The sequence below is a fragment of the Hypanus sabinus genome, chromosome 1 (assembly GCF_030144855.1).
Source record: "Hypanus sabinus isolate sHypSab1 chromosome 1, sHypSab1.hap1, whole genome shotgun sequence".
NCBI classification, from domain to species: Eukaryota; Metazoa; Chordata; class Chondrichthyes; order Myliobatiformes; family Dasyatidae; genus Hypanus; species Hypanus sabinus.
This window is the reverse complement of record NC_082706.1, coordinates 179,068,984-179,083,127: the sequence shown is the minus strand read 5'-3', so window position 1 is coordinate 179,083,127 and position 14,144 is coordinate 179,068,984. Positions and strand designations below refer to the sequence as shown.

The following is a 14,144-nucleotide window of genomic DNA, read 5'->3' as shown; positions in this document are numbered from 1 at the left end:
ATGCTCAACACTACATGACGTTTGGAATTATTTTCTGCAAACAAAAAATGATTTTGCTTTAAAGCAAAATTGATAGTTAATTTTATTAATCAAAAAGCATTAAACAATGTGGACAAAAGAAACCATATTTTTCAGATCGAACTTGCATCCCCTTGAATAGTGAAAAAAAAAGGATACAGTGACAAAATTGTCCGATTCTGTTCTTTTGAGGTCCAAGTGATAGAAATTTATTGCGGGACACTTGTACTAAAAATGTAATTACACGTATTTAAGGGTGGGTCTATCGGCAGCTGTTAAAAGATACAATTTGGAAAGCCACAGGGGAAAAGGGAGACCATGACCATCATGAAGAATTAATCTTTTTAAATCTGCACTGTTTTCCCTATGTAATATTTTAGCCTCAGTATTTTAATAGTGGAAATTGAAAATTATGAGATTGAGTTTAATTACACACCACGTACTTAGCATTAACTCTTGCATTATTGCCTACCGACTTACTGCAATTAGCTGATAATTGGAATGTCTACCGAATAAAAACCGAGATAAATGGACAATGGTTTCGTTCAAAAATGCTTAACAATGTTTATCTTCTTGTTTGGCAAAGGAGAATCGGGAGGGGGGGTGTTCTCATTTCACCGGTTGGATTTGCGCGCCAATGTCTGAACATCATCAACTCTAAATGTACAAACGTACCTAGAATGTTCATGTTTATTTCATAAGGCAGTGTCTCTTTATCAATGGGCTGTTTCATGAATCCCAAATCCTGATTACCGCTATTACTGAAACACGCTTGCGCGCCCTCACATGCGAAGAACTGATTCCCTTTTAGCCGAAGGGACTTCGCCACTTATGCTGGACTCAGGTGCACAATCCGCTTGCTTCAGAAATTTCCCTTTTATGAAAAAAAGAATTTGCTGTAGGCTGCCGAGGCCGTTACACTGTCAGTAACCAAGAAGGTTTTTGAACCATCGAAAACATCAGAAAACAAACTAAGAACACAGCGACATGCAAATGACAACGCACGTTGAAAGTCCCCAAGAGAGCATTTATTTTAATATGCTCTCTACGTTGCTCTACAAAAGCAAAATTCTTGAATATAATTGTCTTTGGGAATCTCCTCTGAGCACTGACGTATCTGCTTTGTAGCTAAAATGACAATTTACAACGCCTCGGCAGTAAGATATAATTTCGCTTTAATTTCCTCTGCTATCCTGAAGAGCTCTACACGGCAACTTATGCTGGACAGAAATAATGAATTAGAGTACTACACCTTCCACCAGGCATCACCATCTAAATACTGCCGAATCTGCAACGAGCCATGGGCAAGATGCACTGTAAGATTCCTGAAACAGGTTCCAGTAATCAGGCATTTCCCCCCCCCCCCCCATATCGTATTTAGTGGTGTGGGGTTGGAGTCGCTTTCGGTGACTGGACCTTTTCTGACTTAATTATAGATGATCGCGTTATAAATATTCACTTGCCTACCAGCAACTAGAGATTTTATACTCCTCAACAGTTTTATGCATTGATGACATCACGGTTAACTCTAGTTTTCGACGACCACTTTCTTCCGATCCCCGCGTGCTGTCGTTTTACTCCCACTGTTAAATATTTTATCGTTATTTTTACGTTACCTCGAACAGGGGGCCAATCTTGTTTTTCTCCAAATAGGATTGAATTCTAGACTGTTGAGACGCCATCAAAAATATCCTCCTGTCTCCGAGCAGCAAACACCGAGAAGGGAAATTGTTTCGCTAATGTTACAACATCCGAAATTGTTTGAAAATAATTGAGATCGTCAACTTTTTTTTAAAAAAAAATAAAGATGAGAAATCTAGTGTTTCCCGCGTGTAACTTGCCGATAATGCACTTTTTCTGATAGCATCGCCGTGCTGAAGTTGTGAAAGCCGGGGAAGCTGCGCCGGCACACGGGCTCAAATTGTTGCTCGCTGTTTCCCGGTCAACACGAAGCGTTGCGTCTCCAGGTTTTGCTCCCTAGCGACGTTTGGTTATTCAGTGTGGAGTTCGGATCGGCACGCCCATTGGCCCGCCGCCTCAATGGCGCTCCAAGAGCCGACCCCTCCTCGTTGCCTCCTTCCCAAACCGGGAGCGATCCACCAGCATCGAGGCTCCGCCTCCGCACTGCAATGCAAATCGCTCAGTTCTCGCCCGGGCCGATGTAGGTCCCTTACTTCTTAGAGTCGCTGAAGTAAATTGGTCGAAAGGGAATTTAATAAATCAGATAGTTTAATTACGACACGTTGCCCGTCTATAGCCCGTTGAGGGGATTTATTTCAGTAGATAGGATTTTACACATGATTTAAAACATTAATATAAAGTTGAGGAACCGGAAGACTCTCTGAAGATTTCTGACATTGATTGTAGTGTGGTTTTAACAAGTTGATGTACTTTAAAACAACGGAGTATCAAATAAAAAAAACAATCAGCTGGAACAACTCAGCGGGTTGAATAACATCGCTGGTGGTGGTGGGGACGGGGAAGGAATTGTCGAGACCCTGCCTCAGGACTGAGAGTGGAGAGGGAAGGTGGCTAGTGTCAAGCGGGGAGGACACGCCATGAGGCTGGGCAACAGGCGGCAGAAGAGGGGTGAGAGATGATGGACAGAATGAATCGGGAGGGGAAGGGAGACGAGCAGGTGACTATTGGTTATTCCTTCTCCCGTCACCTCCACACCCCGATGCTGCTGGGCCTGCTGTGTTCCTCTAGAATTCTGTGTCTCTTTGCCTGGTTTCAATATTTGCAGTCGCGCGTGTTTCCCACAACTGAGCATGTTTTGGGCTGACTACTAAAATAGTCCATGGTAATACAAGAACTTGCTTCATTAAAGTTGCAGAACACCGGAGATATATCACACACGGGACCAGAGCAACAGCGCTTAGCGCGACGCTATTATGCTGGGCCATCAGAGTTCAATTCTGGCATCTTCTGCTCCAGTTTCCTCCCACAGTCAAAAAACGTAACTATAAGAAGGGACGGTTTAGATCAGACTAGTTTAGATTAGAAGGTGGGTTAAACCGGTGGTTTGCTGGACAGCGCGCCTTGGTGGGCCTGTAGGGCCTGTTTTGCCACAGCATCTCTAAATAAAATAAGATCCCTTAAGAGTTAGCATTCTTTTATATTTGTGTAGATGGATAGTCACACACAAGGAATCACACCTCAATATAAACTTCTTTTGTGTATCAATGTATTTTTTCGCTCTTCATTATTGCACATGGGTATAACATTATCAAACATTAAAACAGGAATATCCATGTTTATTTCAAAGTTCAAAGTAAATGTATTATCAAATTATGTACAATATATGTCACCATATACTATAAGATTCATTTAGATTCATTTTCTTGCAGGCATTTACCATAGAACAAAGAAATAAATACACAAACACACACACACACACACACACACACACACACACACACACACGCACGCACGCACACATATATATATATATATATCAAGATCATTAGCTGTAGAGTCCTTGAAAGTGACTCGTAGTTTGTGGAAGTAGTTCAGTGCTGAACTGAGTGAAGCTATTTAACGCTGGAGCCTGATGGTTGGAGGGTATTAACTGCTCCTGAACCCAGTGGTGTGGGACCTCAGGCTCTTGTATCCTCTTCTTAATGAAGGAGATCTCTTCCAGTGAGAAGAGGACAGGGCCTGGATGACAGAGTCCTTAATGATGGATGCTGCTTTCCTGCATCAGCTCTTGTAGATGTACTCACTGGTGGGGAGGGCATTTTCTGTTATAGACTGGCCTGTGTCACATATAGTTTGGAGCAGCGTGATTTTATACCAGGAAAATGGCATTAGCAGTCTGAAGACAAATTTCAATTTTCAGCAACCAGAGCCGAATGAGAACAAATCATACTACACTTTCATCAATAATTGTCAGAGGAAAATGGAGCCTGTGTTTTCTGAAAACCATATTATGGCAAAAAACTGTAAAATACCAAAAACAAAATTGCATTTGTATTACGTTTTGAATGACCTCAGGACAGCAGAAAGCACTTTCAAGCCAATTAATGACTTTCTACATTGTAGTCATTGTTATCATGAAAGAATAGTAGCAGTCGATGTTCAGAACAAGTTCACACAAACAGCAAAATAGTGAAGAAAACATTGAGATATAGTAATGTTTGTCAAGAGAGGAGTGTTTTTTTGTGCTTCAAAAGACAAGGTGTTACTTCATGAGCTTGCACTCAGACGATGATGAAAGTTGTGGATTCAAGATCAAGGAAAGGGTAGGACCAAGAAATAAATTGGCAACGAATAATAATGTGAAGACTGCACTTGTACAAAGCAATTACTTCCTTATTTTAACCTCCATATAGAAGGAGACTACATTGTAAACAGCAACTGCATCTCACCAGGATTAAAAAAAATAAGTAATTCGAAAGTAGTCTGGGTGATTGAACTACGGTATTCAAAGTCGTGAATGAACAGACATTACCTACACTTTGTCTGAATAGAAAGCTGCAAAGGGAAGGGACATTGATACTGTAACTGGAGTGACAGGATAATAAAGTGAGGAGCCTTTGAGCAAAACAATGGTGGTGACTGTGAGCAAGTTAATACAGGAAACAAGTTTGATCTTTGAAGTATGGGTTAGCTTTAATTGGTGTATACCCAGAAGTTGTACACCTGTTCTAATCCATACCATGGCCAATTATTTTCTTCCTCCATCAACATCCAGTTCTGTGTTAATACTTTCTATTATTCCCAGAATCAGAATTAATACAAGTTAAAGACAAAAAAAAAAGAAAGGGCAACAGACATTTTCAATAATCCCACATCCCTGAAACAACGACTGACTGGGTTTGCCGTTTAACACCTTGCCAATTCCCCACAGTATGTTTGGATCCTTTAACAGACACTAGCTTTTGTTGTATTTTGTCTGGATTGGGGGAACGCAGCTGACTGGATTGCTCTGCAGAGAGTTGGCATGGATTCAATAGGCCATATGGCCTCTTCCTGTGCCTTAACAACTCTACGACAAATTATAACATGGTGTCAATGAAAAATTGATCATTACTAACTTCTTCACCATGTTTATTACATACTGCAGCTTCTTGGCTTTATGCACAGTAGATATTGGATTAAAATAAATTGATAAGCTTCTAATTGTAGCACAGTATGTGGAGGAACAACATAACTTGGCAACAAAGTTCAAAATTCCCAATTTTGCTTTCTATTTACTGCTTAATAACAATTGTGAAACAATAGGCACTCATTTATATCAACGCTAAAACCAGTCCACGGTGTTACTGACATCTTAAATGCTAGAATTCTATAAATGCTGGAATTCTTAAGATCTGGCAATATTCAGGAGATGAGTCAGCCATCTGTTTCAAATGGTAAGTTTACTGTTTCTGGTTGATAACCTCAAATGTTAAAATTACCCTCTCAAGAGTTAAGGGCCACCAGCTGAATGTTTCAAGATTTTCTGCTTTTAATTTAGTAAAATCACTTAAAATATTTATATAAAACTATAAATATATTCTAAAACCATTGAATGGAAGCCTATGTATATTAAATTAGTAAAAGAAGGAACCAAAAGCATAAGAATACAGAATGCAGCTGAGAGATGGGTAAGAAATCTAGGTGAAAGTGAGGGGAAAATGATATGGAGTAAGGGAGATGGTAATAAGCACATGCCATTATTTAGATTTAATTAATTTGTCCTGTCTAATTGGATTGTTCAAATACTGAGTTTGTGCTACCTAGAGACATATATATCACCCCACCAACACTGATGTAACAGTATGATTTGATTTAAAACAATAATTATAAAATGATGCTGTTGTCTATCAATAAACAACTGTGGCAAGGAGGACAGCAATTCATTTGTGTAAAACATCCCAAAAGTAAAGTGAGACAAGGCTACAAGGAGAGAAGTACAAGTGAAGGAGGAAGCCAGAAGCAGTTAGCGTAATAATAACTATACTGTGCATAATCATACAGTTCAGGAAAAGTTCATCTAATTGTGCCTGGTTCGACAAATTATAAAAAGCCAGCCACAGCTTCCAAAGAAGCACGGTGCTAGGCTGGTCTGCTAATTTCAGCGATTTCCTCTCACGTTCTGTTAAAGTGTTTGAATGACTTACAGTTTAATGCCCAGCAAGCAGCTAATTGCCCTTTTACATTCCTGTCCTCCAGTCTGACGTGCTATTTTTAATTCAGCATGGTATCCACAAATATCTTCAAACAGCATCTAATTATGTGGCGTCTGCACCAACTTTATAGCTAGTATAGGCTGTGCATTGACACCAAGAAATATTTTTATCAATCGACAGCCAAAAAGTCAAACTTCTGAGAGAGATGATGGATCGTCAGTCACTGAGAGATGGAAGGTGTGGTGAATAGTGGATGACTGTGTAGGAGGAAGTGGGCATCTAGATGTCTGCTACAAGATCATGTCTCCATCCTGCTTTTCTTTCTTCTTAACTATAACTTGCAATATTTGGAAACATGCTCTATGTAATTTTGACCTTCAAGTTGTTAATCAGCCAGCAAGTAGGTCCTGTATCTTTATAAAAAATCCTCCATCTCATCATTTTCAGTGAGTAGCCCATCTGAAATATGAGTTATCCCCCAAGAGATCTGACCAACAGGTAGCTAAATCATAAATGGAGGCACAAGCATGAGATGCAACAGAGCTTGAGAAATGCATAAGAATGAGCAGCAAAGACACCTTTCCTTATAAGACCCAGAAAAATTACTCCTATTGCTCTTGCACATACTGAAGTTACTTTTCGAGCTGGTGCCTGTAGGGTGCTCTTGAGCATACCCAGTTCGCCCATGGAATTTCTTCAGTACCCTACATACATTAAATACAGTATGAGGCTTCCAACTGAGCCTTCTCAGAAGCAACAGCATTAAAGTCCATTTTGTTCCTTAGGGCCACGATTGTGCAGCTTACAGTGCTGATTTCACTGGAAATTTTATGCAATGGCTGAAGTTTGTACTTGAGAGGAATCCAAAATCTTCACTGGGAGAAAAGGAAAGGGGCAGGACTTGGCCAGAGAGAGCAAAGCAGAGCAAATAGGTGTTCAGATTCAGTTTATTGTAATTTAAAAACCACAAATGCAATGCAGTTAAAAAATGAGACAACGTTCCTCCAGAATGATATCACAAAGGCATATGACAAAACAGACTACACCAGAAAATCCACATAACTTTTGGTAATCCCCAATCCAGAGTCCGGAGAGGCTGCTGCATATTAATATCGCACTACCGTCTTAGCACGTTCCCCAGAAAGGAGCTCCAAATCCAACAGACAAAACAAGACCAAAAACTAAAGCTACAAGACCAGCACAAAACCACATAGTTACAACATATAGTTACAACAGTGCAAACAATAGCATAATTGATTAAAAAAAACCAGACCATGGGCACAGTAAAAATAGTCCAAAGATGTTAAAGGACTATAAGTTCAAAAGAAATCACCACACAGTTTCCACAAGTCCCCAGGGACACGACAGACTCACCATCCCACGCCGGTGGCAGAAGGGAATACCCCTGCTATGGACTTCCACGGCGCCGCCCGACTCAGCCTCACAGACACAGCACAGAATGAAAGCGTCGTCGAACCCAGCCTTGCAGACATAGCACACACTGAAAGCAATCTGACCGCAGCGGACTCCAAGTCCGTCAAACCTCTGAGCCGACGACCATCCCCTCCGGCACAGCTCCTCTGAGCACCATCCTCTGCTGAGCGTATTAAAACAGCCCCGCCAATGAGCATCAGCAACGCGACCCCAAGGACTGGGGGCCTGTTCTTCCCAGCAGAGTCCTGGACCTCACAGCAGCAGCAGCAATGAAGAAGGTCTTCCTGGAGATTTCCCGATGTTCCTCCGTGTTCCCACATCCGTTTTCAATCGATTATGATTGCGCACGGCACCCCGCTTCACAAATAACAGATAATCAGCTCCGGAGTGGCCACTGCAAGCTGCGTCGTGCCGCCATCTTGGAAATAAGTGTTGGTGAAAAGCCCAACTAGGAGAGTAAGTTAAGTGGGATTCATTTTTAAAAAAATAAAGAAATGAAATCAGAGCAAGAAGTTACTATTACAGTTCTCCATCTTGCATTTAAGTTACTGACCTGAAATGGTCCAGTGATGAGTTCTGATTAAAGCTCTTGGACCTGAGTCATTGACTTTGTTTCCTTTTCTACAGGTTTGCAGAGTATCTCCAGAATTTCCTTTTCTGTAAATTTTCAGATTTCCAGCGTTTGAATCTCTTTCAATTCTCATCCCTTACTTGGAGATCAGCTGCTGTTGTTGGGATTGGTTTACCTCTGGGAGGGAGGAAGATGGGTTCAATCATATACGTAGTTCCAGTGGAAGGGCATCAAACCTGGAAATAGAAGGCTGGGTATCTGCTGGTGAGTTTAGAAGGCAGAGGCAAGAAAGCTAAAGAACATACATTAGGAGAGTTTTGCTGTGTTCGAAGTGAGGTTGAGTGTGGAGCACACCAGGACACCAGCTCAGCAGCATGCAGGATATAGAACTGAACTTTATTGATAACACTGTTCGTACAAAACATTAACTCCTACCATGTGAGTGAGTGGCATAGGAATAGCACTATTAAACCACCATAACAAATTTCAATGTGCTTTAAATGAGTTCTGGTTAATAACAGTGATGAACTCAGGCTCCAAGTTGATAGTGGGATCAGAAAAGATTGTTGAGTCATTCAGGATAATATCAGAGCAACTTTAAAATTCTCAAACTACAAACGATAGGCACAATAGGGTATACTCTTCAGAACTGGTCACTGCATTACAGGGAAGAATCACACCAAAGGAGAATAGTAGAAATTACAAAGATGCTACTGGTGGTGCAGACTTTAAAGATTGAATTTTCGGTGGTTGTTTTCTGACTTCAGTGGAGCGGTTTAATAGACATATATAACTTGGGAACCCTCGACAGAGTGATTAGGAAAGATGACAGAAGTAGTATTTTAGCTGACTAGAGTAAAAAGGTAATAAATAAAATAATCAATAAAACCTGCAATGACATTCAGAATATGTAATTTGTGAAAAGGTCAGTTCTCATTTCCATCCATATAATTTGAGGTATAACCTAATTGTGTTGACCAGCCATTTTGGCTATGAAAGTTCAGCTTTGGAGGATGCTGTAAAGATTATTCACATTATTTCTTGGTGAAGCGAGAACGTTAATCAGAAATTGGCCTTGGTAATGTATGCATAAACATAAGAGAGTCTGGAAGATGTACTTTATGAAGTCCTTCAGTCAGTCACAAGAATTGCAAATCAGGGAGGTCAGGTAAAATTTCTATGGGTTCCAGCAGATGTAGGGGTGAAGGGGAATGAGAGGGTGGATGAGTTGGCAAAGAGGGCGTTAAAGAAAATATAGAAATGCACATTAGTATCAGTAAAGCAGAGGTTAAGTGTGTAATCTGGGAAAAAATCAACCAAGTATGGCAAGAAAGACGGGGAGGGGAAAGGGAGGCGTTTATATCAAATACAAAAGGAGGGTTGCAGGTACTAGGGTAGGCAGTGGAAACAGAAGAGAGGAAACTGTGTGGACTAGGTTAAGGCTGGGGCACTGCATTACACAAAACATTGAAATTACAGGGAAACACCAGACAGGATTGTGTGAGGAACGTCAGGAAGAGGAGTCAGTAGAACATGTAGTTCTGAGCCGCAGGAAGTATGGGATAATGATGAGAGATTATGAGAATTAATCTAAGGGAATTGAGGGTGCAGGAATTCACATTAAAAGGGTTGCTGGGCATGGGTGAGAGAGTACAGGTTAGGGTATTTTTAGCTTTCTTAAGGGATACAGGAGTTTTTTGATAGGATATGATGGATAAACAGGAATAGGTTACTAGGATGGCCAAAGATGGGAGGATAAAGTGTAGGTTAGGGTATGTGTGTGTGCGTGATTGGGTGAAGGGATTTAGAATGTGAGTCTATCGCACACTCCTGAGCAGAAAGTGGCAGTAATGCACCATCAAGCTGGGTGTCAACCGCCGTAAAACAAGACAGAGAGAGAGTCTGCAGATGTAAGAAGCCTTGAGCAGGACTCACAAAGTGCAGAAGGTACTCAGCAGGTTGGGCAGCATCTATGGAGGGGAATAAACAGTCGACGTTTCAGACCAAGATGCTTCATCAGGACTAGAAAGGAAGGAAAGAAGAAGACAGAATAAGAAGATGGGAAAGGAATACAAACTGGCAGGTGAGACCTGTGGGGGTAAGGGGGAATGAAGTAAGAAGCTTGGAAGGGATAGTTGGAAGATGTAAATGGCTGAAGAGGAAGGAATCTAATATGAGAGGACAGTAGTGTTCTGGGTGTAATGTATTCGTGTATGTTTTGACCCTTACAGGTTGCCGCCAATTTTCCTTGAGTGTTACATGCTGAATATAATGTGAGAGGGCATTCTGGGTAGATGACTTACAAGTAAAATAAACAGCTGCCCGTCTGTTCCCACCTTCTGTCTCTCGTCTGTGTTAATCATGGACACCGGGCTTCCCAGTATCACTGGCTCCTCACAAGATAGCTATTGATTTTTTTTTCCCTTCAGCATAAAAAGTCCATGTGCAATGCTGGCAATGTGGATCAGCGAAAAGAAAACGGGCGCAGGAAGTATGGTCAGTGAAGAACCCAAGGGAGAGAATGAGAATAGGATGGTTAAATAAAACACATAAGAGAGAGGGAGAGATGGATAAGACTTATTAACTTTTCTGGAACAAGTTAGTGTTTGAAAAAGGTGAAAATGTTTGGAAGTACGGGGCCAAATGACGAAACAACAGAGCAATGAAGTTCATTACTGAAAGTTTTTAATGTTTTGCACTGGTGTTACGAATGAGGAGCAACTCTGATGGGCAGAAGGGTGCAAAGTCACCCCCCCCCCCTTTTGAGAATCGCAAAATCACTACTATTTTGGGTCTGATACCAAGGAAATGAGAGAGAGAGACAATGCAGAGACACACAAAAATGGAATGTCTCCTCCTAACAAAAGTGGAACAGAACCATTGATTACTGCTATTGTCTCTTGGAGAAGGATTGTGTATTGAGTACTGTTCTATTCATTGAAACCCCTCAGGGGGCAACCAGAGTGGTCTGGTTGATGGGTTGCATCATCCCAACCTGATTGACACCTGAGACCCTGTGAGTAAGGTCTGGGGAACACCAGGAGAGATGCTACGAGACCGGTGGGGGCTTGTGTGTGTGTCCACCCTCGCCTGGGTGATGAATCCACCACGGAAGAACAGTGTAGCTAAAGGACAGAGGGGTCATACGTGAATGGCCACAACAACAACGCATCAACGGATCAGGATAGTAAAAGGCAAGTCGGCAAGTCAATAGCTGTTACTCTCTCTCTCTCTCTCTCTCTCCAACAATTGCTACACAGCAATCAACAACTACCGCAGCCTGCATGAACTGAACTGAACTTTATATTTCCATCAGAAAATTCATTATCCCCTAGACAACGATAGAGCTTATTTCTTATTGATTATTATTATACCCGCACTTTTAGGTTTAGTATTGAAGACGTATATTATCTGTATATTTGCATTGATATTATTTTTGTGTATTTTTACTAATAAATACTGTTAAAAATAGTATCACCAGACTCCAACGGATACTCCTATCTTTGCTGGTAAGTCACCCAGTTACGGGGTTCGTAACAACTTGGGGCCTCATCTCGAGATTTGATACCAAATTGGAGGGCCAGTGAATCGAGCTTTTAAGTCCAGACTTTGATCTGGTTGTGTGAGTAACCAGATGGGAAACCAGCAAAGATGGACATAGACGAATTTACACGAAACCCAACTTTGAAGGCGCTAGAGGAGGCCACAAAGATGGACTTGGTAAATATTGCGAAAGGACTAAATCTCGCAGAGGTGAGGCCGTCAATGAAAAAGTGGGAGATGCAGAGGACCATAACTCAGTATTATATTGAGAAGAATGTGTTTTCGGCTGAGGTATTGGAAAATATCCCTGAAAAGGTACCAGCTATTGGGATGGTTCAGTTAGAGTTGGAAAAATTGAGGCTGGATGCGGAACAGAGGAAAAGGGAGTATGAGCTCCAGCTAAAGGAGTTAGAGGTGAAAAGGGAGTTTGAGCTCCAGCTAAAGGAGTTAGAGCTGAAAACGGAGAAGGGAAGAGCTGAAAAGCAGAGGGAGCATGAAATTAGGTTAAAACGGCTGGAAGCTGCTGAAAAGCAGAAGGAAAGAGCTGAAAAACAGAGGAAGTATGAGGAGAAGGAGAAACAGAGGCAGCATGAGCTGGACATGGAGAAGTTAAAGCAAGAGAGAAGAGTCCAATGGGCAGACCGAGAGGAGAGATTTAATGTTAGTAGGGAGTTTAGGTTAGTACCTCCATTCAAGGAGACGGATGTTGATAGTTATTTCTTGCATTTTGAAAAGGTGGCAGTGGCCCAGAGATCAGTGGGTGGCGTTGTTACAAAGTGTGTTAAAAGGGAAGGCACAACGGGCATATGCGGCGTTGTCTGTGGAGGAGTATGAGAATTACAAGGAAGTAAAACAGACCATTCTTCGGGCCTACGAATTGGTACCTGAGGCATATAGACAAAAGTTTAGAGATTTAAAGAAAGTGTGGAATCAGACGTATGCAGAGTTTGCCTATGAGAAGGGTGTGCTCTTGGATCATTGGTGTGCGGCAGAAAGGGTGGAAGAGGATTTTCGGCGTTTAAGGGAGTTAATTCTGATTGAGGAATTTAAAGGTTGTGTTTCGGATGATATCCGGATGTATTTGAACGAGAAGCCGAATAAGTCCATATCAGAATTTGCCAGGTTCGCAGATGAATATGCCCTAACCCACAAGACAAAGTTTTCCTTGAATAAGAGTTACCAGAAAGACCGTAGGGACGGTAGAGAAAGCCCGCCGGCTGAGGCAGAAATTCAGCCGGGAGCTAGTGGTAAACGTAAGGAGGAAGAAAGGCAGGCTGGCAGGAGGGTTCCTAGCTTGACCTGTTTTAATTGTGGAACGGTTGGTCATATTGCATCTAAGTGCTTTGCTCCGAGGAAGGAGACAGGAAAAGGGAACACAGCAGTCCCTACAGGGCATATTGTGCCGATCAGCAAATCGACGAGAAAGCTTCAGGTAGATAAAATACGAGAGGGGCGTGAAAAATTTATTTCAGAAGGGACCGTGTCTGTGAAAGAGGGAGAAACCCCAGTTCCAGTGTGGATCTGGAGTGATACTGGATCTGAGCAGTCATTGATTCTCAGTAAGGTGCTAGATTTTGCTCCTGAGACTGGAGAGGTAGTTTTAAGAGGTATAGGAAAAGGGACAGAAGCTGTGCCTTTGCATGGGATCATTATAAATTGTGATCTGGTATCTGGACCAGTTGAAATAGGGGTGCGATCAGAATTCCCGAGAGCTGGCGTGGACATCCTTCTTGGTATGATTTAGCAGGTGGTGAGATGTGGTCAGCAATGAAGCTGACGAGCCAGCCTGTAAGTGTTGAGGACCTGTCCCTAGGTTCCAAGATCTATCCCGCATGCGCGATCACTCGCAGCATGTCAAGAAAGGCAGCTGAGAAAGAGACCAGTTTAAATGAGTCCTGTGTTGATTTGGCCAAGATGTTTTTACCGACCCTATACCAAGAGGGGTTAGGGGATGGTAAAACGGAGAACAGGGAGGTGAAAGAGAGTAAAGGAGAGGAGGTAGACCCACCCCTAGCCAGGAAGGAATTTATAGAGGCACGGAGTAAAAATGAGAAACAGATAAGGCTGTTAGAAGGTCCAGGGTTGGACATGGATGATCTGTCTGGCTGTTTGATGAAGTTAAAGAATTTAAATGTGTTCCCGATAATGAAATAAGGGCAATCCTAGATGAAAGGGATGCCATTACCTTGAAGGAGTCTGCTGGGTTAGCAGATGAGGTTGTTTTAACCCGCAGGGTTGAGTTTACTCCGGAAGGGAGTTGCCCAGAGAGTAGCTGGGAGGATCAGGGGAACTTAGAATTTAAAAGGGGACGGGTTTTGGAAGCCTGGACGAGGCAGATGTCCCTTCTGAGTGTGTACAAGATGTGGATGCACATGGTACTGAACTTAGTAATGAAACTCAGGAAAAGTCTGAGGTATCTGACTTAGTTGAAAAGGAATGCAGTCCTTTTGGGTCAGATGGAC

General features: G+C 42.0%; 1 protein-coding gene across 6 annotated transcripts in view; it reads right to left on the bottom strand.

The window, feature by feature from the left end:
• The window catches only part of c1h8orf34 (chromosome 1 C8orf34 homolog), a 319,455-nt gene extending 317,515 nt beyond the window's left edge, over positions 1 to 1,940 (bottom strand). For all 6 annotated transcript variants that reach the window (XM_059982462.1, XM_059982473.1, XM_059982489.1 and 3 more), the window contains exon 1: positions 1,635 to 1,940. In XM_059982462.1, coding sequence (XP_059838445.1) covers positions 1,635 to 1,700 — 66 coding nt within the window. In that variant the 5' untranslated portion in view covers positions 1,701 to 1,940. The remainder of the gene's footprint in view (positions 1 to 1,634) is intronic.
• Between the last annotated feature and the right edge of the window lie 12,204 nt (positions 1,941 to 14,144).